The sequence below is a fragment of the Ovis aries genome, chromosome 11 (genome assembly GCF_016772045.2).
Source record: "Ovis aries strain OAR_USU_Benz2616 breed Rambouillet chromosome 11, ARS-UI_Ramb_v3.0, whole genome shotgun sequence".
Taxonomy (NCBI): domain Eukaryota; kingdom Metazoa; phylum Chordata; class Mammalia; order Artiodactyla; family Bovidae; genus Ovis; species Ovis aries.
The window spans coordinates 13508926-13529302 of record NC_056064.1 but is presented as its reverse complement, the minus strand read 5'-3'; the positions used below and the strand labels follow the sequence as shown (position 1 = coordinate 13529302).

Below are 20377 nucleotides of genomic sequence, written 5' to 3'. Positions count from 1 at the left end.
GATCCCACATGCTGGGGTTTGCAGGCCAAACAAAATGTTGATTGATCCCAAGGAATATTAAGTTCACATCTGTCCAGATGCAGTCCCTGTTTCACCTAGGATGTCAGCCAGCAGTAAGGCTGCTGTGTCTTGTTGATCTCTTTCTCTTCACTTCCAGCACCTAACTCTTTCCTCTCTCACCCTGTCAGGTGTTGTTGAGGTGTACAGGGTAACGAAACGTGTGGAGCTGGGGATAAAAGCCACTGCGGTGTGCAGTGAGAAACTCCAGCAGTTGCTAAAGGACATCGATAAAGTATGGAATAACCTAATTGGCTTCATGTCACTTGCCACACTCACGGTAAGCGCACGAGACAATTCAGCAGTTGCTTTCCTTGAAAAAAAACCTAAGGCATAAAGCTTACTCTGTGTTCCTTTGATTGGAGGATGAAGGGCCTTACTGTAGCCAGTTATGTTATAAAAGAAGGAGATACTAATAACATTTGTGCTGTTAGTTGAATAGCAGCAGGTTGGTTGCCAGGCCCATTGTACCTAAATGAGAGTGTAGGAAAACATTCTCTATCTATATCCTTAAGTCACTGTTTTGCAGAGCATTGATTTGAGTTTCTGCCTTTACAATTCTAGTTTTTCCCCCCAGTGAAAGTGATAGTGAAGTCGCTCAGTCGTGTCTGACTCTTTGCGACCCCATGGGCTGTAGCCTACCAGGCTTCTCAGTCCATGGGATTTTCCAGGCAAGAGTACTGGAGTGCATTGCCATTTCCTTCTCCAGGGGATCTTCCCAACCCATTAGTGTCCTTTTAAAAAAAAATGTTAATATTAATTTAAAAAGATACGTGCACCTGAATGTTCATACCAGCACTATTTACAGCAGCTAAGGCATGGAAACAACCTAAGTGTCCATCAACAGATGAATGGATAAAGAAGATGGAATACTACTTGGCCATGAAAAAAGAGTGGAATTTAACCATCTGCAGCAATGTGGGTGGACTGAAGGGGCATTAGCTGAGTGAAAGAAGTCAGAGAAAGACCGAGATAGAATAATGTCACTTATATGTGGAATCCAAAAAAAAAAAAATACAACAAACTAATGAATATCACAGAAAAGAGGCAGACGCACAGATAGAGAACAAACTAGTGGTTACCAGCGAGGGGAGGGAAGCAGGGAGGGGCAGCGTAGGAGCAGCGGATTGATAGGTACAAACCACTGTGCAGGAAACGAATAAGCTACTAGGGTATATGGTACAGCATAGGGAACATAGGCAGTATTTTATAGTAGCTATAAATGAATATAACCTTTTAAAATTGTGAATCACTGCTATATAGATGAAACTAATATTCTACATCAACTATACTGCAAAAAAAATGTTTTCAGACCTAAGTAAAACAGACCGAAGACCATATGATGCATCTTGTTGCTATCCTGTGGCTCATTGCGCCATTTTACTTTCTTTGGGTCTTGAATTATTTTCATTTTTTCCCGTTACGAATAGTTTTACTCTGAATATCATGAAACAGATGACTGTTTCCCCTTTTGCTGGTACAGCTTCTGCAAGTGGACCTAAGAAATCAGAGTGCATGGTTGCACATGTCCATGCATGCCTGCATCTAGCTGTTGTTCCATGCGTTACATGGATTTCCAAGTAGCTTAGAGGCTAGTTGACAGCAGTGCACGAAAGTATACATTTCCTTACATTGTATTCTAGCTTTGTCAATTTCTTAATTTAAAAAGCGTGTAAGCAATTCCCTGAAAGTGTTTTTTAAATTTCTTTCATTTCCCGAGGGACTGTCTAGTGTCTCAAATGATAATTTACTATTTTTATTTCCTTTGTGTGTAAGCTGATCATCTCTCTCTCTTTTGACTGTTTGGCCATATATTCAATGAAATACTGTTATTGACCATATCATTTCATATTTGTAATAGATTTATTCACACACACATATGTGCATAAGATGATATCAGTTAATTTTTGCCTCTTCTGTTTCTTCCACCTTTTTTTTCTTTAATATTTCGCTGGGCAAAGCTATTTTATTTTTATATATTCATGCTAATTCAGTTTGTCTCAGATAATATCCTTTTTTCACAATAGTCAAATTTATCTTCCTTCCACAGCTGGAATAAATGCGCAGTTCCATTTTCTTTCCTTCTTTCCCCACACTGAGCCAGGCGCCCCATTTCTAAGAGCAGCCAGCTCTCTTTGTGCCATGCTGCTGGGCGGGAGGACCCCATGTCGCTCAGCAACCTGCCTGTCATCAGCCGCAGGTCCTCGCCATTGTTACGTTGCTTCTGGTTTGTAATATTAAGTTCCGAAAGCATTTGAATCATTTCCGAAATCTCTTTTATTATTCCCTTGGACCATTTTTCGATTTATAACTTAAAATCATACTGTTTGGATAACTATTTTTTAAAAAGACTATTGTGGCCAATACAATAAGAATTGAAGTATGCATATTTGAAAAGAAGAGATAGAATTGTTTATTTGATGATAAGAAATGCCTCCAGAAAACTGAATTCGAGAGGTTAAATTTAATGAGTTTGGCAAAACTTCACCACATTCTCATATATTAATGATAGGAATAAAACATAATAAAAATGGAAGCCTCTTTTTTTTTAATGTGGTAAATCATTCAGGCCCTTACCACTTCTGACTGCATAGCTGCAGTTACTGGTTCATTTTTTTTATCCACACTCAATGTGTTCTACACACCACTATCAGACGGGTCTTTCTAAAATGCTGACCTGATTGTGGCATTTATATCCCATTTGAAATCCTGCAGTGACTCTCCATGGTCTTCAGGGTCAAGTTTAAACTCCTTAGCTCAGCGTGTGAGGTCTTTTCCCTCACTCGGGCTGCCATGGCCTGTCTTTCTCTGCTTGATCGCTTTTCCCTCTGGACTCTGCGTCATTTTCCCCAGAAATCATCCCAAGAGGCCCTCAGTCTGCATGAGGTGCCCCCTTCCTGTGTGTGTCCATAGCATGTTCTGGTCAGGGAGGCACTTCCACGCTTCTTGTTAGTTGTGTCTTCTTATTTCTTGCCCACTAGCTTCTCAGCCCCTTAAGGTCAGGACTGTGTCCTTGTCTTCTGTTTGTTTAACTGAAATACAGTTGATCGGGGGCTTCCCTGGTGGTCCAGTGGCTGACTTTGCACTTCAGTGCAGCGGACGTGGGTTCAGTCCCTTGTCAGGGAGCCAAGATCCCGAATGCACAGTTCAGCCAGAAAAGAAAAGAAAAATATAGCTCATTTTACAGTAGCGTGTTAGTTCCAGGTAGACAGCGTAGTGATTCGTTTTGTTCTTGGTTCTTTTACACATTATATTCCACTTCAGGTTGTCACGCGACACTGGGTATACTTCCCCGTGCTGTTCAGTAAATCCTTGTTACTTAACTGTTTTATGTAGAATCAGTGGTTTGCATCTGTTAGTTTCATGCTCCTCTAATTTGTCCATCCCCCCCCCCCCTTTCCTCTGGTAACCATAAGTTTGTTTCCTGCGTCTTTGGGTCTGTGTTGTATATATCGTCATTCATATTTTTTAGATTCCATATGTAAGTGATATCATATAGTATATGTCCTTTATCTCTTTGTGTTCTAACGTAACGATTCGTGGGACTTTGTATCTTTTCTTTTATACTTTTTGAACCTTACCTTTATTTTCAAACAAGATAAGCATTTTTATACCTCATTATTTTAATAACTGGTTTAAATTTTTCTAATAAATGGATAGGGAAAACGAAGGCAGGAAATGTTAAAGCCAGGAATGAAGTTGTGTGCAAAAATGTGTGCTTTTAAAGTGTTGGCATTTGCTAGTGGTGAGCTGTACCGTTGACCCTTCCAGGCACTGATGTAAAGAAGACGTGATCAGTTCCATGATACACTGTGTTCATAACAGAAAAATAAACCCTCTACTCAGGAAGCATAACTATTCCTGGTACTCATATCTGAAAGAAACTTCTCTTGTGGGTTCTCGTAGAGAGGAAACTAACATCATCTACATTATCTTCAAAAATAACCTTTTCAGTAAAGAAAGCAACAGGGTTCATTGAGTAGTCTCTTAGGAAAATCTTCCCTTGTAGATCAAATGGCATAGCCCCAGTAAGTGAAAGTTATTTCAAGTGGGGAGCAAAATAGATGAAATGGTAAAGGAGAAAAAAAAAGTGTGGCAGTTCTTACTGACAGTGGCCTCAAGTCTTTGTTCGGTAAAGAAAACACATAAATCAGTGCAAAATACACCAGCTTCCAGTAAAGTCAGAGCAAAAACATGAAGTGATTCATAAAAGAGGAGGCAGAGCTAATCAGTAAACAATAATTCAAGTTAAAACAAGGTGGTTTTTTTTTTAACCACCTAGTAAACCCAGTTTGGGATTTGGTTTATTTATTTAAACCTTTAGCATGTTGATGTGGTAAAATTGGACTGCTTCTTAGGGAATTTATTGGGAATTAATTCATTAAGAAATTGGTGCCACCCAGCACGCTTTCCCTGCCACCTGGGAACTCATTGAGGACAAGGACCAGGACCCACACGTCCGTCGTCTGTCTGCTCTGAGCACCGTGCCAGGCACCATGTCACTACCCAGTAAACAATGAATGAAAAGATTTACAGACCTCCAGAGCAGCTGATTACGTAATTCCACTTTTTGGAGAACTCCCTAAGGCAGAGGGTTCTACATATAAACTCATAAAAGGAAGCAGCGCAAATGCACAAGTTGTTCTTTGTAAAACTGAAAAGTTGAAAACAACCTAAAAGTCCAAATCTGGAGAATTTAATTGCATGAATCTTCATAGTAGGATGTTACATAGCCATTTTTTAAAGGAGCACACAGTTTGAAATGACACAGAACTGTTATTACAGTGCTGGAAGGGGATATGCCAGAATGGTCACAGGGTTGTGTGTGGGTCCTAAACCCTGGCGGCTTTTGTTTGTTCTATTTGGCGGTGCTGGGTTGTAGTTGTGGCACCCGGAATCTTTGATCTTTGTTGCGGCATGCCAGATCTAGTTTCCTGACCAGGGATCAAACCCAGGCCCCCTGAATTAGTAGCTCAAAGTCTTAGCCCTTGGACCACCAGGAAGTCCCACCCCTGGCGTTTTAAAAAAGTATTTCCAAACTCCAGTCACAAATGAAGTTGATTGGCTGGTGATGCACGTGGGTGCCTGTGAGGCTGTGAGATGGAGAGGAATGTCATAAAATCCAGTGTGTCCCCTTTGCACTGTTGGCATCAGAGTTCATCAGAGCCTCTGTATTCAGTCTCACAAAGGTCTCACCTCAACACCCATTTGTTCCATGTTTATTTAGCAGCAAGATATCTACAGCCACACATTAGGAATGTGCGGGTCTGGGTGTCTCCTAAGTCACCCGTCTTCTGCTCCTAACTCTCTACTCCTATGGACCACATTAAGCCTAAACATCGTCAGCATCATTAGCCAACGTTTACTGAGTGCTTACTGTGTGCCAGACCCTATTCATGACTTTCTACATGGATATAATGAATACAGCAGTCTCGTGGGTAGATAATAATATTCTCCCCTGATTAAATGAAGAAACTGAAGCAGAGATATCGGTGAGACCTGGGCTCAGTGTGAAAGAGTCCTAAGTCTGCTTTTTCAACCGCAGTACTCTGTTGCCTCCTTGAATGGGCAGATGGGATGGGTGAAAGCAGAAGGCAAAAGCCTTCTTGAGGAAGATGGGTTGTTCCTTAGCTTCGGGGTTAAAGAGATGAAACACCAGAAGTCTGTCTTGGCAGTGGCTTGATCTAAACAGTCAAGTTATTTTCTGTATACTTTTTCCCCAGTTAATGTCTCAGGACTGTAGAGGAGCTTAAAGGAGTCCCCATTGCCACTTAGATTTTAAGGTTCTTTGTTTTGATGGCAGTTGGTTTCTTATTGTAATTAACACTGAAAACTAGACTGCTATACAAATCTATCTCTTCTGATACTGTTAGAAAAAGGTGGCTGCGATGACAGAACTTTTTTTTTTAGCTGTGAACTCTAAAGAAAAGATATCACAGAAGACCAAGTGTGTTAAGCAGGTTCATTATCTATTAGCCCTTTTCCGTTTGGAGCAAAGGATATTTGGGGAGAATCTTAGCCTTGATTACAGCTCTCAGGGAGCTGCTGTTGGGGTGAGGTGGAAGCCAGTTTCGTCCTTGTACATCTTGCTCATGAGAAAGGCTTGCTTTCGAGATCCCGATTGCCCCTCCTGGCTTTCTTTAATTTTTTTCTTTTTTCCTTTTTTAATAAAATATATACTTAGTAAAATGCAAAAATCTTAGTTATACTGCTCGGTGGTCTTGACAGATGCATGCCACACATAGCCCAGGCCTGGTCGAGATCCAAGATAGCCCATCTTCCCAGACGCTTTCCTTACGCTCCTTTGTTGACTTCACCCCACTCAGAGATAAGCCATGTTCTGAGTTTTTACATGAAGGATTAGTTTTGCCCAGACCTTTTTAAAGGAGCCTTAGAATTTGGTTTTGTGATTCTGTGAATTAGTCACCCGCCTAGCCTGGGAGTGTTGCCCCCTCACTTACAGAGGCTCTAAATCGCTCACATGGCAAAAGAGGAAGTGAAGGGGAAGACTGGCCAGGCATTCATGCCTCCCCTTCAGACTCCCACTGGGAACAGCCGTTTCCAGCATCCGTGTCTGGATCTGGATGCGTGAGTGACTTTACGTGACCTTTGTTTAGGCCCCAGAAGGATAGACGTCTGCCGCTGGACAGCACAGGAGCACAGTGCGCATTGTGGCTGCCGCTGAGTGTCCACTTCCACAGTCACCCATGCTCTTCCAGCTATAACTGCTCTTTTCACTAGGTTCAGTTCAGTTCAGCCGCTCAGTCGTGTCCGACTCTTTGCGACCCCACGCCAGGCCTCCCTGTCCATCACCAACTCCCAGAGTTCACTCAAACTCACGTCCATCGAGTCAGTGATGCCATCCAGCCATCTCATCCTTGGTCGTCCCCTTCTCCTCCTGCCCCCAATCCCTCCCAGCATCAGAGTCTTTTCCAATGAGTCAACTCTTCGCATGAGGTGGCCAGAGTACTGGAGTTTCAGCTTTAGCATCATTTCTCCTAAAGAACACTCAGGACTGATCTCCTTTAGAATGGACTGGTTGGATTTCCTTGCTAGGTTAGCTGTGAAAAATAATCATTCCCTACTCATATTTCTCCTGATTATACCATGTCATGTGCTCTTGCTAACTGGTGGGCCTTCGGTCCTTAAACCTTACCTGAGGGGCATCCCTGGAGGTCCCCGTGCTCTGTGCTGTACTGAATGAACTAAATCACCACAGCCAGGCTCTTTGGTTCCAGTAACACTGATACAATAGTGACTGTTTCTTTTGCACGAGAACCTGCTGGACCTTGTGCTGTATTCCTTCTCATTCAGTCCTGGTAACATCCCATAAGGTCAGCATAATCCCCAGTTTTACAAGTGCAGAAGTTGGAGCTCAGAAAAGATGAAATTTGCCTGAAACTCACAAACCTGGGATTTGAATGTAAATCATTGCCTAAAACCACTTTTCCTACTGTGTTAGTCCCAGCTTGCAAAGTATTAAAAAATGACTCGTTTCTTCCCACAAAGACTCTATGGGACTCTGCATCAAAAGGAGACTGCACTTCTTTTGCCAAGTGAGAAAGTTCTGGGTGCAGCAGTGACGCTTGGGCTAAGGGAAGCAGAGCACGTCTTAACTTCCAAATTGCGGCTCCTTACCATTTCTTTAAGCTGGAAGTTACACTGGCGGCAGAGTTTTACATGGCCCTCTGTTTAATGCTCCCTTAATCCATGGACTAAAACTCCCTCTTGTGGCAAAAGCGTACCTCTTCTGAGCACTGAGTGAAGAAACTTTTTTCTCAAGAGAGAAAAATCCTCTATTTCAGAGAGGTGAGTGCTTTTTTTTTGTTGTTGCTGTGGGTCTTTGTTGCTGCACGAGGGCTTTGCTCTAGCTGCTGAGAGCAGGGGCTGCGCTCTAGCTGTGGTGCGGGGGCTTCCGAGTGTGCTGGCAGGGAAGCCCACCCTTCTCTTGTTGCAGAGCACGGGCTCTGACACGCTCGGGCTTCAGGAGCCGCAGCACGTAGCTCGGTAGTTGTGACACATGGGCTTATTTGCTCTGCAGCACGTGCAGTCTTCCTGGATCAGGGATCGAACGCATGTCCCCTGCGTTGGCAGGCGGATTCCTATCCACTGTGCCACCAGGGAAGTCTGATGAGTGAATTATTATGTTGAGGTTTTATCTCATGGTTGTGGATTGAAGTTCAGTAGGTTTGTAACCAAGACTTCAGTCCTGGAAAACAGAACTGATCTCCTTTGCCATATGGAATCTATGAGAAGAGACAGGACTGTTACTCTTCTGACCTCTAGTCAACTGAAAAGCACCCAGGCTCTCTGATTCCACTATTACCCTCAGTCTAATAGAATTCTTCACTGCTTCCTTTCAATGTGAAATAAGCCGTGAATTTCAGAGTACTTCCTGTTGCTGTGGCATGTCAGGCGAACGGTTTGTTTTTTTAAATAACGATAGCATTTTTATCATCTGGCCCAACCTGCATAGTATTTTAGAGACAGAATATTCATTGTCTCCACACGACTATCTTTATTTGACTGAAGGTAGATATGGTAGACAGGATAACGCCTCCCCACCCCCAGGAGGTTCATGTTCTAAGCCCTGGAACCTGTGAATGATCTACCTTAGGTGGTGGAAGGGACTTTGCAGATGTGATTACATTAAGGGTCTTTGAATGGGAAACGTAGCACAGATCATCTTGGCAGGCCCAGAGGCGTGACAAGGATCCTTATAAGAGGAAGGCAAGAGGACTTCCCTGGTGGTCCCCTGCTTTCAGTCTCTCCCAGCATCAGGGTCTTTTCCAACGAGTCAGCTCTTCGCATTAGGTGGCCAAAGTATTGGAGCTTCAGCATCAGTCCTTCCAGTGAATATTCAGGGTTGATTTTCTTTAGGATTGACTTGTTTGTTCTCCTTGCTGTCCAAGGGACTCTCAAGAATCTTCTCCAACACCACAGTTTGAAAACATCAATTCTTTGGTACTCAGCCTTCTTTATGATCCAACTCTCACATCCATACGTGACCACTGGAAAAACCTTGCTTTGACTATATGGACCTTATTGGCAAAGGGATGTCTCTGCATTTTAATATGCTGTCTAGGCTTGTCATAGCTTTTCTTCCAATAATAGGCATCTTTTTAATTTCATGGCTTCAAAGCAGCGTGACAATCAAAAGAGAGAGAGACTAGCGGATGCTGCCCTCTTGGCTTTGGAGATGGAACTGTGATCCACAGAGTGTGCAGGCAGTCTCTAGACACTAGAAAAGATGAAGATGTGTGTTCTCCCCTAGAATTCCCATAAGAAAAGCAGTGTTGCCAACTCACTTTAGACTTCTGACCTCCAGAACTCTAAGAGAATAAATTTTATTTCAGTCAAATTAAGTTTGATGGTAACAAACACCACCACCACCCTCTTTGGCAGTGTGAAACAACAGAGCTTAATTCCCAGCTCCTGTTCCATGTCCATCTCAAGTTGGAGGGGCTCTATGCCATGCCCTCCTTACTCCAGCATCTGGGTTGATAGAGCTTCACCGAGTGGAACAAAATAGTTGGTCGCCAGGAGAGGATCAAGGGAACATGGCAAATAACACATTGGCCTTAAAGACTTCCTTCCAAAAGTGAGTGTATTACTTATCCTCAGTCTCTTAACACCATGACAAGTCACCCGGCCGTGTCTAATGCAGAGGGACAGAGAAGGAGAATAAGGCTATCAGTAAGGAATGCTAATTGCTACCAAACTCTTCTTCCTTAATAGTGATTTTCTTGGACACCATTTTGCTGCTGCTGCTAGGTCGCTTCAGTCGTGTCCGACTCTGTGCAACCCCATAGACAGCAGCCCACCAGGCTTCCCCGTCCCTGGGATTCTCCAGGCAAGAACACTGGAGTGGGTTGCCATTTCCTTCTCCAATGCATGAAAGTGAAAAGTGAAAGTGAAGTCGCTCAGTCGTGCCTGACTCACAGCGACCCCATGGACTGCAGCCCACCAGGCTCCTCCGTCCATGGGATTTTCCAGGCAAGAGTACTGGAGTGGGGTGCCATCGCCTGCTCTGGGATACCGTTTCAGCAGTTTATTACTGGCTAAAGATTCAGGATTATATCGATATATCCCGGCCTGCCTCTGGGACTTGTCAGTGTATACAGGCCAAGTATCAGATCGCTGGTTTTTAACCTTCGCTAAATACGTGACACACTTGCCAGCTAAACTAGGTGACACGCGGTTTAAGGTGGCCTGTAGAGGGCGTGCCTCCTTCTAGAGCTAGGGCCCTTTGATTGGCGTCGCACTGTTACTGTGGCTACAGTAATGCCCTTGCTAATAGATGTGTGTTTATGAAGGGTGATCTTGTCATTTGAAAGATTAATTTGACTGCAGAGTAATTTATGCAGAGCCTTATGATTTTCCACTGGAATTTACAATATGACCTTTTCGTTTGCTTCTTTTATTCCTTTGGTAAACATATATTAAAGGGCTTTTATTAACTTTCTTTTTTTCTTTAGGATTTAGTTTCCTTGGGTTCTAATTATTTCTCAAACAGGCCTTCTTCAATAACATGATGAATGTCTATAATGTAGATTACAGACATGCTACTATGTTTTTCACCAGTTCAAAGAGCATGTTAGATTTTATTATCAAAGTGGATAATTGTGATAATCATTTCGAGTATTTGATCCTTTCCAGTGCCCTTGTTATGTATCTGTGAGGACCCTAACACCAGTTGGAGGAGGGAGGGAGGGCATGTGAAATTGTTGCCATTTTACAAAGGACAGAATTGGATGACAAGCAAGTGACGGTGCCACCTGTTTCTCGGTTTGACCAAATAGGTCATGATCACAGTAAGGAAGAAAAAGAGTTATCCTCCGACTTGGTGGAGAAGGTTCATACAGTTGAATCTTCCGCCTCCCCTTCTCTTCTCTGAGAACCGTCTATCATACTTCCTTCCCTACGTGTGATCTGAATGGATTTAGCTCAGGTTAGTTTGAGATATTTGTGGAACCTGGCACATGGTTTATCATTTCAGATTCAAAAGGGATGAGGAACTATTATATATAATCTACACATTTTCCTGGAGAGAGAAGCCCCCTTTTTTTTCCCCCTGGGAAAAAATAATATAGTTATGCAAATACAAAGACAGTATGGTGACTCCTCAGTGGTTCAGCCTAAAGTAACTATGGAACATGTAGCCGTTATTTTATCATCAAATTTGCCGTTATCCTGGTCATCTCAGCATTCTTGAAGAAGAACCAAAGCCAACTCGCCAGGCTCCCAGATCCGTCACACTCTGGACTACAAGCCCTTGTTTCTGTTTCACTGAAGCCACCCCTTGGCGTGATCACTCTGGATTGTGTTATCAAGCGTCACACTGCAGAGCCGAGGCAGTCTTAAACTCAGACATTTTTCTGAGCCCATCTTGGCAACTTAAGACCTTTCTCGCTCTTGATTTGTTCTGTTCTTGTTTCTGGTTTTCCAGACGGGACAGTGGCCCTTTTACTGTGTTCCTGTGGACTCCCATCTTCATTTCCTTTCCCATGTGCCGAAGCATGTTCCTTAGCGTTTGAGATTATTCCTATCTATGCAAGGACAGTCAGCTGTCCTGGTTAGCTCAGGACCAAGGGGTTTCCTCAGAGCTAAGATGGAAACAGTCATTCATTTAAAGTTACTCACTTATTTTCGGCTGTGCTGGGTCTTCACTGCTGCTCACAGGCTTCCCTAGTTGCAGCGAGTGGGGGCTACTCTCTCTCGTCCCGGTGGCTGCTCTTGTCGCAGAGCACGGGCTCCGTGGGGTGCAGGCCTCAGTAGTTGTGGCACACGCGCCTGCTTGCCTTCTGGCACGTGGGATCTTCCCAGACCAGGAGTCGAATCCATGTCCCCCGCATTGGCAGGTGGATTCTTATCCACTGGACCACCAGGAAGTCCATAAAACGGGGATAGTCTTGCACCGACCAGGAAGTTGGCCACCTTTTCCCATGGAAATCCACAGATGCTTCACACTGGGGCTTGACTTGTTGATTTTCTAGATTTAAAGGGACACAGAGGAAATATTAATATAGGTTAAACTTAAAAGTATGCTCTTTGTGTAGCCCTTCTGTTGTGAGTAGAACCAAAAGTTGGGTAAAGATTCTGCAGTATTCAAAAACTATTATCTGATTCAGCAAAGAAGTCACTCACGTATTTGATAGACAAATGAAGTTCCAAAGTATGTCTGAGTGGTGACACGCTAGCCCTTGTCCTTCACATTAGACATCAGCATTCACATCAGAAGCAACACTCTTTCAGGAGAGCAAGCAGAGGTTGACTGTTGATCGAAGAGTTGGGCAAAAATCCAAGAAAGCATTTGTGAGAATAAGATACTATGGGGGCGGGTGGGCGGGGGAAGAACTTCCCTGGCAGTCCAGGAGTTAAGACTCTACACTTTCACTGTCAGGGCAACTAAGATCCCACATGCTGTGCAGTGCAGTTAAAAAAAAAAGATACTATGTGAAATTTACAAGAAAAGGATGGTATGTTTTATTATTTGTAAAATATGTGCTACACATTCTTCGTATCAGTGAAGCTTATAATAAGCTCACGTGCCTGTGTGGGTTTGTGTGTATGTATATATTTACATGCATGCATGCATAAGTCTTCCTCTTTGGAAAGTCAGTTCTTAATTGAGCCAGGAAGGGAGCAGTTTTGTCCCCAAATTAGCCAGGGATCCTGCTAAACATCCTGCATGCAGAGGACAGGGCCCCACAGCAAAGATTTTACCAGCTTAAAATGTCAATGGTGCCAAATTTAAGAAACTCTGTTCTAGGGCATACATAAGAAATATAAATTAGTTCAGGTATACCTAACTTCTACCCAATAAGAATCCAAAATCTTATTTTCTTGATTAGATTTTTTATATTGAAGTATAATTGATTTATAATATACTGATTTCTGCTGTACAGAAAAGTGGCTCACTTACATATATACATTCTTTTTTTAATATTCTTTTCCATTATGGTGCATCGTCAGACACTGAACATAGTTCTCTGGGCTGTACAGTGGGACCCTGTTGGTTCTCCGTTCTGTATATAAAAGCTTATATCTACTGACCTCAACCCCCGCTGTGTCCCTCCCTCGGTCCCCACCCTCCTGGCCACCAGACTGTTCTGTCTGTGTTTCTGTTCGTTGACAGGCCCATCTGTGTCATATTTCAGATTCCACGTGTAAGTGGTATCACGTGGGATTTGCTTTTTCCGACTTCACCTGGGGTAATAATCTCGAGGTCCGTCTGTGTTGCTGCAGTGGGCATTATTCTGTCCCCTGTCACGGCTCTGTTTTATCCCCTTGTGCGTGTGTGCCGCGCCTTTTGCGCCCGTGTGTCCGTCAGTGGGCGGTCTCCGTGTCTGGGCTATTCCAGATAGTGCCGCTGTGAACAGAGGGGTGCGCGTGTCTCTTCACATTACAGTCTTGTCTGGGTATAAGGCCAGGAGTGGGATTGTTGCGTCATACGGCGACTCTCTTTTCAGCTTTTTGAGGAACAGCCACACTGTTCTACATAGTGGCTCCAGCAATTTATATTCCCACCAACAGTGCAGGAAGGTTCATTTTTCTTCACCCTCTCTCCAGCATTTGTTATTTGTAGACTTTTTAATAATTGCCTGTCTGACTGGTGGGAGGCGGTACTTCACTGTAGTTTTGATTTGCATTTATCTGATAATTAGTGATGCTGAGCATCTTTTCCTGTGCCTGCTGGCCATCTGTATGTCTTGTTTAAAGAAGTGTCTGTTTAGGTCCTCTGCCCATTTTTTGACTGGGCGGTTTTGTTGTTGAGTTGTGTGAGCTGCTGATGTATTTTGGATGTTAAGCCCCTGTCAGTCACGTTGTTTGCAAATGTTTTCTCCCACTCTGGTTGTGTGTTTCATTTTGCTGCTTTTGTCTCTCTGGCTGTTTTTGTCTTGCTTTAGTATTCAGTCTATTTCATAATTGCAGAATAACTCACATGCAGTGAAACGCTCCGGTCTTAAATGTAGTCGGAACAGTTTTGACAAATGTACTCAACCATGTAGCCCACACCCCTCAATACGTGGAGAGCTTCCATCACCCGCTCAAGTTCCCTTTTGCCCCTTCCCAGTCCTCTGATCTGATTCCCAAAACAGCCATCTATTTTCTGTAACTTTGCGTCATCCTCGATCTGCCTGTTCTGGAACCTAATCTAGATGAAGTCACGCATTGCGCATGCTCTTGGGTCAGCTTCTTTTACATCGTGTGTTGTAAAAATTCATCTGTGTTGTATCAGTTTGACCCCCTTTTATCACTGAGTAATATTTCATTGTATTAATATGCTGTGTTCTTTTAAAATCTATTTTCTTGTTTATCGATACAAGCTGTTTCCAGTTTGGGCTAATAGGAATAGAGCTGCTGTGAACATTTGGCATACAAGACTTTTGTTAACGTGTTTGCATTTCTCTTGGATAAATACCTAGGAATTAAAAGCTTCATATGATAGATGTGTATTATAACTTTTAAGAAATTAACAGCTTTAATCTTTAGTCTACACATTCCATATTTCATACTTTTTTTTTGGTAAGAAAATAATGCATATAAAGAGCCTAGTGCACTGCTTAGCATAGGTAAGGGCTTGGCTTATTAGCTGTTATTATCTTGGGTTGGCATACAAGGTCGTTTGGGTTTTCCTGTAACATTTTATGGAAAAGCTCTTAATGAACTCTTTGGCCAGCCCAGTATTTACTCTGTCTAGCTAGTAATGTCCAGCTCCCTCTTTCTGGAGCACCAGAGCCATATGTCCACCTGCCTGCTCATGCAGCGTCCGAGCTCCGCTGACCCGCAGGCAGCTTCCATTTGGCTTGCACCAGCCCGGGCTCTTCTCCCGGTCTCTACCCCAAACTCGTTCTCCTCTCACACGTCTCTGTAGGGTGGATCCTCTCAGGTGCCCAGTCCTCCAGGCCTGTTGATTCTGGGGCCTGAAGAGCTCCCCATGTGCCCATTTCTGTCCACCGTTGCTGTCCAGAGTGCAGACCGCATCCTGTCAGCAGCCAGTGACAACGCTTAAGGCTCTCCAGGATGAAGCCTCAGCCCCTCATATTCCTTTCAAGGCCTTTGTGCTCCCGCTTCGTCTCCTCCCTCTGTCCATAAGCTCGGCTCCCACCCCCTAGATTTCTCCTCCTGCCGGATCTGCTTAGAGGCTTTTGCCCATGCTGCTTATCCCACATAAATACCTTTCCCTCCCCACCTCATCCTACCCCACCCCTCCCCCAGCCAAGCCCCCTCAGGACTCAGCCCTGATGACTGTAAATTCCGGGACGCGTTCTCTGCCACCCCGCTCCTTTCCCCTAAGTCGGGTCAGTGCCCCAGCCCCTCCGCGCTTTGCTCTGGCCCTTGGTTCTTACGCACATGCTGGTGTGGCTCTCAGCACACGTGTTGCCTGATACCCACCTCACCCCGACCCTAAACTGAGCTCTGAGGGTAGGGACCATTTTTCACGCATCCTGACATCCCCAGGGAAATGGAATGATCGTGCTGGCGGTGGTAGAGTGTTCACTGAATTTGCTGCTGGACCTACTGAGAGGTGGGATCAGAGAGCTGAGCCAAGCAGCGTGGGGAACTGCTGTCTCCTTACCTGTTTGTCTTGTCATCACAGCCTGATGAAAATTCACTGGATTTTTCCTCTTGTATGCTCCGGCCTGGGATTAAAAACGCTCAGGAGCTGGCTTGCGGGGTGTGCCTCTTGAACGTGGACTCCAGGAGCCGGGTAAGTCACCACCTCCCCCGACACCACTTACCAGGCAGAGCTCATCCCTGACAGGACCCGGGGCACGAGCCCACCTGGCCCACTTCTCCGCACGGTCTGTGACCAGAGGCGGGGAGCTGATCAAGTCCTGAGATGGGACCAGAGAAACAGAGGCTTCCTTCCAGGGCGGGTGCGGGGAGCTGTTGCAGGAACGGGTACAGGCTTGCCTTTCTGTGGAGTGGGCTCATTTGCCTTGGGCCTGCAGCCCCCTCTGCAGGCAGGGTGGCACAGGGAGAAGGGTCGACCTGTCAGGACTTGTTTGCAGGCCAGAGGCCCTGTGCTGGGAATTTTGTTGACCTTATGGTTTCAACATTATTTCAGAAAGAAGAGAAGCCTGCAGAAGAGCATCCTAAAAAAGTATGAACCACTTACTTGTTACCTTAGTGTCTCCCATCTTGATTTTGAATGTGGAGGGCAAGTTCAATGATTCCACTGTCATCCTGAGCTGTTCAATCACAGATGCTTTGCTGAGTCCTTTCCATTCCCAGTGTCCGACTCAGTCACTAATGTGTCCACGCGGGTCACTTCCGTCTTGTGTGCATGCTTTGTGGCTCAGAATTGGCTTCTGGTATGGCGGTTATTTTCCTCTAGGAGGAACAGGGTAACAGAAAGGGCAGCTTCTGGAAAATCAGGTCATCATGACACAGAGGAGGTTAGAGAGCTTCAGCACTTGGCTGTTAGCAGACAGAAACAGATTTGGGGGGAGGGAAAGTTAGAGTTTTATTTATTTGTAGACGTTTAGAAAACACCCCAGGAAGTGGTTGAGGTTAGGCCTGGCTGGCTGTAACTTACCTGCAAGCACTATTCATTTGGAAAGCATTCTTAGGTGTTTGGTATCTTTTTTACAAGCCCTGAACCTATTTGGACATTTTAATGATGTCAGTTCGGCTCTCAGCTCCCAGTGGCATTAGACCCATTTTAATCTTGAGTTTCCTCTGATGATAGGACTTTATGAGCCTCCGAAACCTCAGGGATGGCATGTAACAGTCAAATGCCAGCCTCAGGGAAGGGCTTCCTTCTTCACAAAGAGATCAAAATGATCCCCAGCCCTTGGCTATTTTCGTTCCCCTGTCATGACCCCTGCCAACCCCCCACAGCCTCTGTGTGCCTTTTCTCGGAAAGATTTGACCTCCTTTTGCTGAAACTGGGTTTAACAGTAAAGATTTTTTTATGCCTTTAATTAGCGGCACAAAACTTTTCTCGCTTGAATTCCTGTAGCCACCTGCTCAGCTTTTGTGTGTGCGCCAGTCTGGCCTCAGCCTCTGTGTCCTGGAGCGGGGTCCGTGCGGCTGCCGGTCAGCACCTGGGTGTGGAGGGAGCCTGACCACTCCCCCTCCGTGTCTGTTTCTTCCTGGCAGGCGTTCAACTCGGAAACTGACAGCTTCAAGCTGGCGTACGGGGGACACCAGTATCACGCCAGCTGTGCCAACTTCTGGATCAACTGTGTCGAACCAAAACCGCCCGGCCTGATCCTGCCTGATTTGCTCTGAAAGCTCCTGACAGCTCCTCTATTACGTACCCAGCTGGATTTGTTTTTTTCCACCACACCCCTTGGGGTGACAGGGACCAATAAACAGAATGTGAGTGCTGTGGAGCAACCCGCCCCCCCACCCCGCCCCACCCCTTCAGGAGGGAAGCCTCAAGGGGGGGGGGGCGGCTGTGCAAGTTCCCAGTCCTTCCCACAGACGAACTTTGCCCCCAAGTTCCCGCGGCCAGTCTTTGGGATTTCAGGTCAAACCGCCCTACCCAAACTGCACGAGACACTGGAAGTTTGCTAACTTACCTCTAGTTCTCTTAAGATGTTTTAAAATATGGACCACAGTTGCCTTTATCTAAGGCATAATTTGCTGCTGCAGCACGGAAACTGTGAAGAATTGACATTTGAAGAAAACTAAATTCTTGCTCTAGGACTGGAGTCAGAAGGATTTCGAGCCAGTGTTTGTGTATCTGGAGCACTTACTGTTGTGTGAAGTAGAATGCATTTAGCCACATGTAGTGTGTTAATATCTGAAATGACTAGAAAGGGGGACACTGTGATTAAACGGATATTTTATAGAAAAATGTCAGCTTCTCTCCACTGGACAGCGGCAGGTGGGTGCGGGCGGGTTTACCAGCTCTAGTGTCGCAACAGAATCGTTCTCCACTCCGTTCGCGCATTGCAAAGACTGGCAGCTTTCAGGAAGACTTTCAAAGCACACCTGGGAACTTCGCAGTGGAGAACGTCCATTTCGACCGAGCGCTGAATCTTGGTGTATCTGGATGAATGTCGTTGCCCGTGGGGGTCTTCACTGAAGGCCCCGTGTTGCTTCACACACAGGCTGTGAACGTGGTATTTTTCTTCAGACAAGGTTTGGAAAGGCAGCTGGATGAAATCTCTTTGCGAAGGCCTCTGTCCAGATTTCCAAGAACGCCTGCACAGGGACCAATGCGTTTCTCTGTGAGAGACCTGGAAATTGCTCAGGGTTGGATGGTGGAGCTCGTGGCCCAGCAAGAAGAGTAAGGTGTGTATTTGTGGTAGAGGCACGTGACTTGGAAGCAATGGCAGGAAATTGCTCAGAACCAGCACTGAATTTTAGAAGGAAAAGGCTCATGCCCTCTGTTGTGTGTTTTTTTTTCCTTTGGCCTCACTGTGTAGCTTGTGGGATCATAGCTTCCCTACCAGGAATTGAACCTGCGTCTTCAGCAGTGAAAGCACAGAGTCTACACCACTGGGTCGCCAGGGAGCTCCTTCATGCTCTCTGGTGTAGGGAATTTTCTTTGCTGCTTAAACCGAACACATAAAATCAGGGGGCAAAAGTCAAGGAGTAAGGACTGTGCTGTTCCTGGGAAGAACACGTCAATCTGGGGCACTCGTTTCTGTTGTGAATTACGTGTCTATGAGGCGATTTTGAACCTTGTGTGCTTCACTCTGTGTGGCTTAAGCTCTCTGACACAGACTTAGTTTTTTCGTTTGTAAACTGGAAAAGTTGGCTTTGTCTCTTTACGTAATTAACTAGATCATTTTTCCCTCCTCAGGACAAAACTTGGGGCAATTCGATTTTGCTACATCTTACATCTTTTACTTCCACCCTCCCCACGAAAGGTAGAGAACATTCTCATTCCTGAGCTGTTGGGGCTTCTGCTTTACCTGGCTGCATGCCAGGATGCAGACAAGGGTTGCTGAGATAAATCTGTTTTTTCTCATCTGTTGCGGATGATACCATCTCCAGCTGCTAATAACCAGAACAGCTGTGTCTCTGATTGCTACCTTTGCCCTCCACAGGGCCAGTGGGTGTTAGTGACGTCACAAACGGGCCGGTTTCTAGTGAACTTTGCCTGGGGCCTCGGGGCTCCACTTCAGCCTGAGCAGTGCCCCGGGTTTCGTGCAGCCTTCTCACTGGTCTTGTACGTTCCGTGATGGACCACGGTCACAAGTCGACCTTTGCAACAAGAGACGTCTCCCGGTTTCACAGAATCTCCACGGCAGAGACATTTTCAGAAACGCTGTGTGCACTATTCTTCTGTCACTGTGGTCCATATTGATGACAATGCTCACCTGTTAACTAGATAGGTTTCCATTTCTAGATGTATTGCAGAACGCCTGAGATAAAACTCGTAAGTATAATTACTGCTGACCTTAGCAAGTACGGTTGGTTTAGTCACCTCATGGGAAGTGCCAGAGGACAAATACAGCAGGCATCAACGAAAAGCTTTTGCTGCAGAGCGTTCACTACTTTCAGGATCTTGTTTAGTACTGGAAATGCTTTATTCGATCTGCCAATAAAGATTGGGGATTGTGGAATTCCGTCACGTTGATTTTCTTTACGCAGGTTTATTAAAATGAGTCAACACTGCATTCAGCTTCACCTCAATGCCTGTTAGCCAAGAGCCCAGTGTCCTTGGAAACAGTAACCAGGGTTACTCACTTCCATAGAATGCATTGTGCAAGCTGCTTCACCCCCCTGCTTGAGTGGCAATTAGTCAGCTCTGTTTTGGCAGTGTATTTCGCCTTTAATTTTTTATGGCTTACTGTGTAGTTTTCGTCTGGACATGCTTGAGATCGCAGCAGCACAGGGTCTATCAGGATATTATCTGTGCTTTGTTTTTTCTATGGCTACTTGCTAGCAGTTCATAGAGGTTGCTTATTTTAAATTATCTGAATATATTTGGTGTGCATCTACATATTTATTTATTTACAGGTGCCTTCTAATTGCTTTTTAATGACTAGTATGTTCCTAAGCTTAGAAAAAATGATAGGGCCTTTATGATATGGATCTCTACTGAAAATTCCCCCCACACCGTGGAGGCCACACAGCTTCCTTTGTGACTTTCAGCTGCTAAACTCTGACATTTAGGTGAGAAAGGTGTTAGACTCTCTAAGCCTTAGGAGCGCGCTGAGCTCCACCCCGGCGTGGACGTCTGCCAGGATCTCTGCAGAAGTCTCTTCATTACAAAGAGCCTCTGCCACCAGGTGTCCTCCTGTGCACAGGGTGAGTCTGGGGTATTTCTCCAGAGACCACCAGGCCTAGAGTTTGCCTTCATGTTGGAGGAGCCCAGCCTCCGCAACCGCAGATTGTTCCATCTTCT

At 45.1% G+C, this 20377-nt stretch overlaps 1 protein-coding gene across 39 annotated transcripts in view; it reads left to right on the top strand.

The window, feature by feature from the left end:
* Positions 1-19592, top strand: part of SYNRG (synergin gamma) — an 88087-nt gene extending 68495 nt beyond the window's left edge. For 23 of the 39 annotated variants that reach the window (XM_042255386.2, XM_060395207.1, XM_042255378.2 and 20 more), the window contains 4 exons: positions 189-337; positions 15662-15772; positions 16133-16168; positions 17170-19592. In XM_042255386.2, coding sequence (XP_042111320.1) covers positions 189-337; positions 15662-15772; positions 16133-16168; positions 17170-17301 — 428 coding nt within the window. In that variant the 3' untranslated portion in view covers positions 17302-19592. Of the gene's footprint in view, positions 1-188; positions 338-15661; positions 15773-16132; positions 16169-17169 lie in introns of those variants that run through there. The other 16 variants (XM_060395209.1, XM_060395200.1, XM_060395216.1 and 13 more) reach the window with 2 other exon arrangements.
* The last annotated feature ends 785 nt before the right edge of the window (positions 19593-20377 follow it).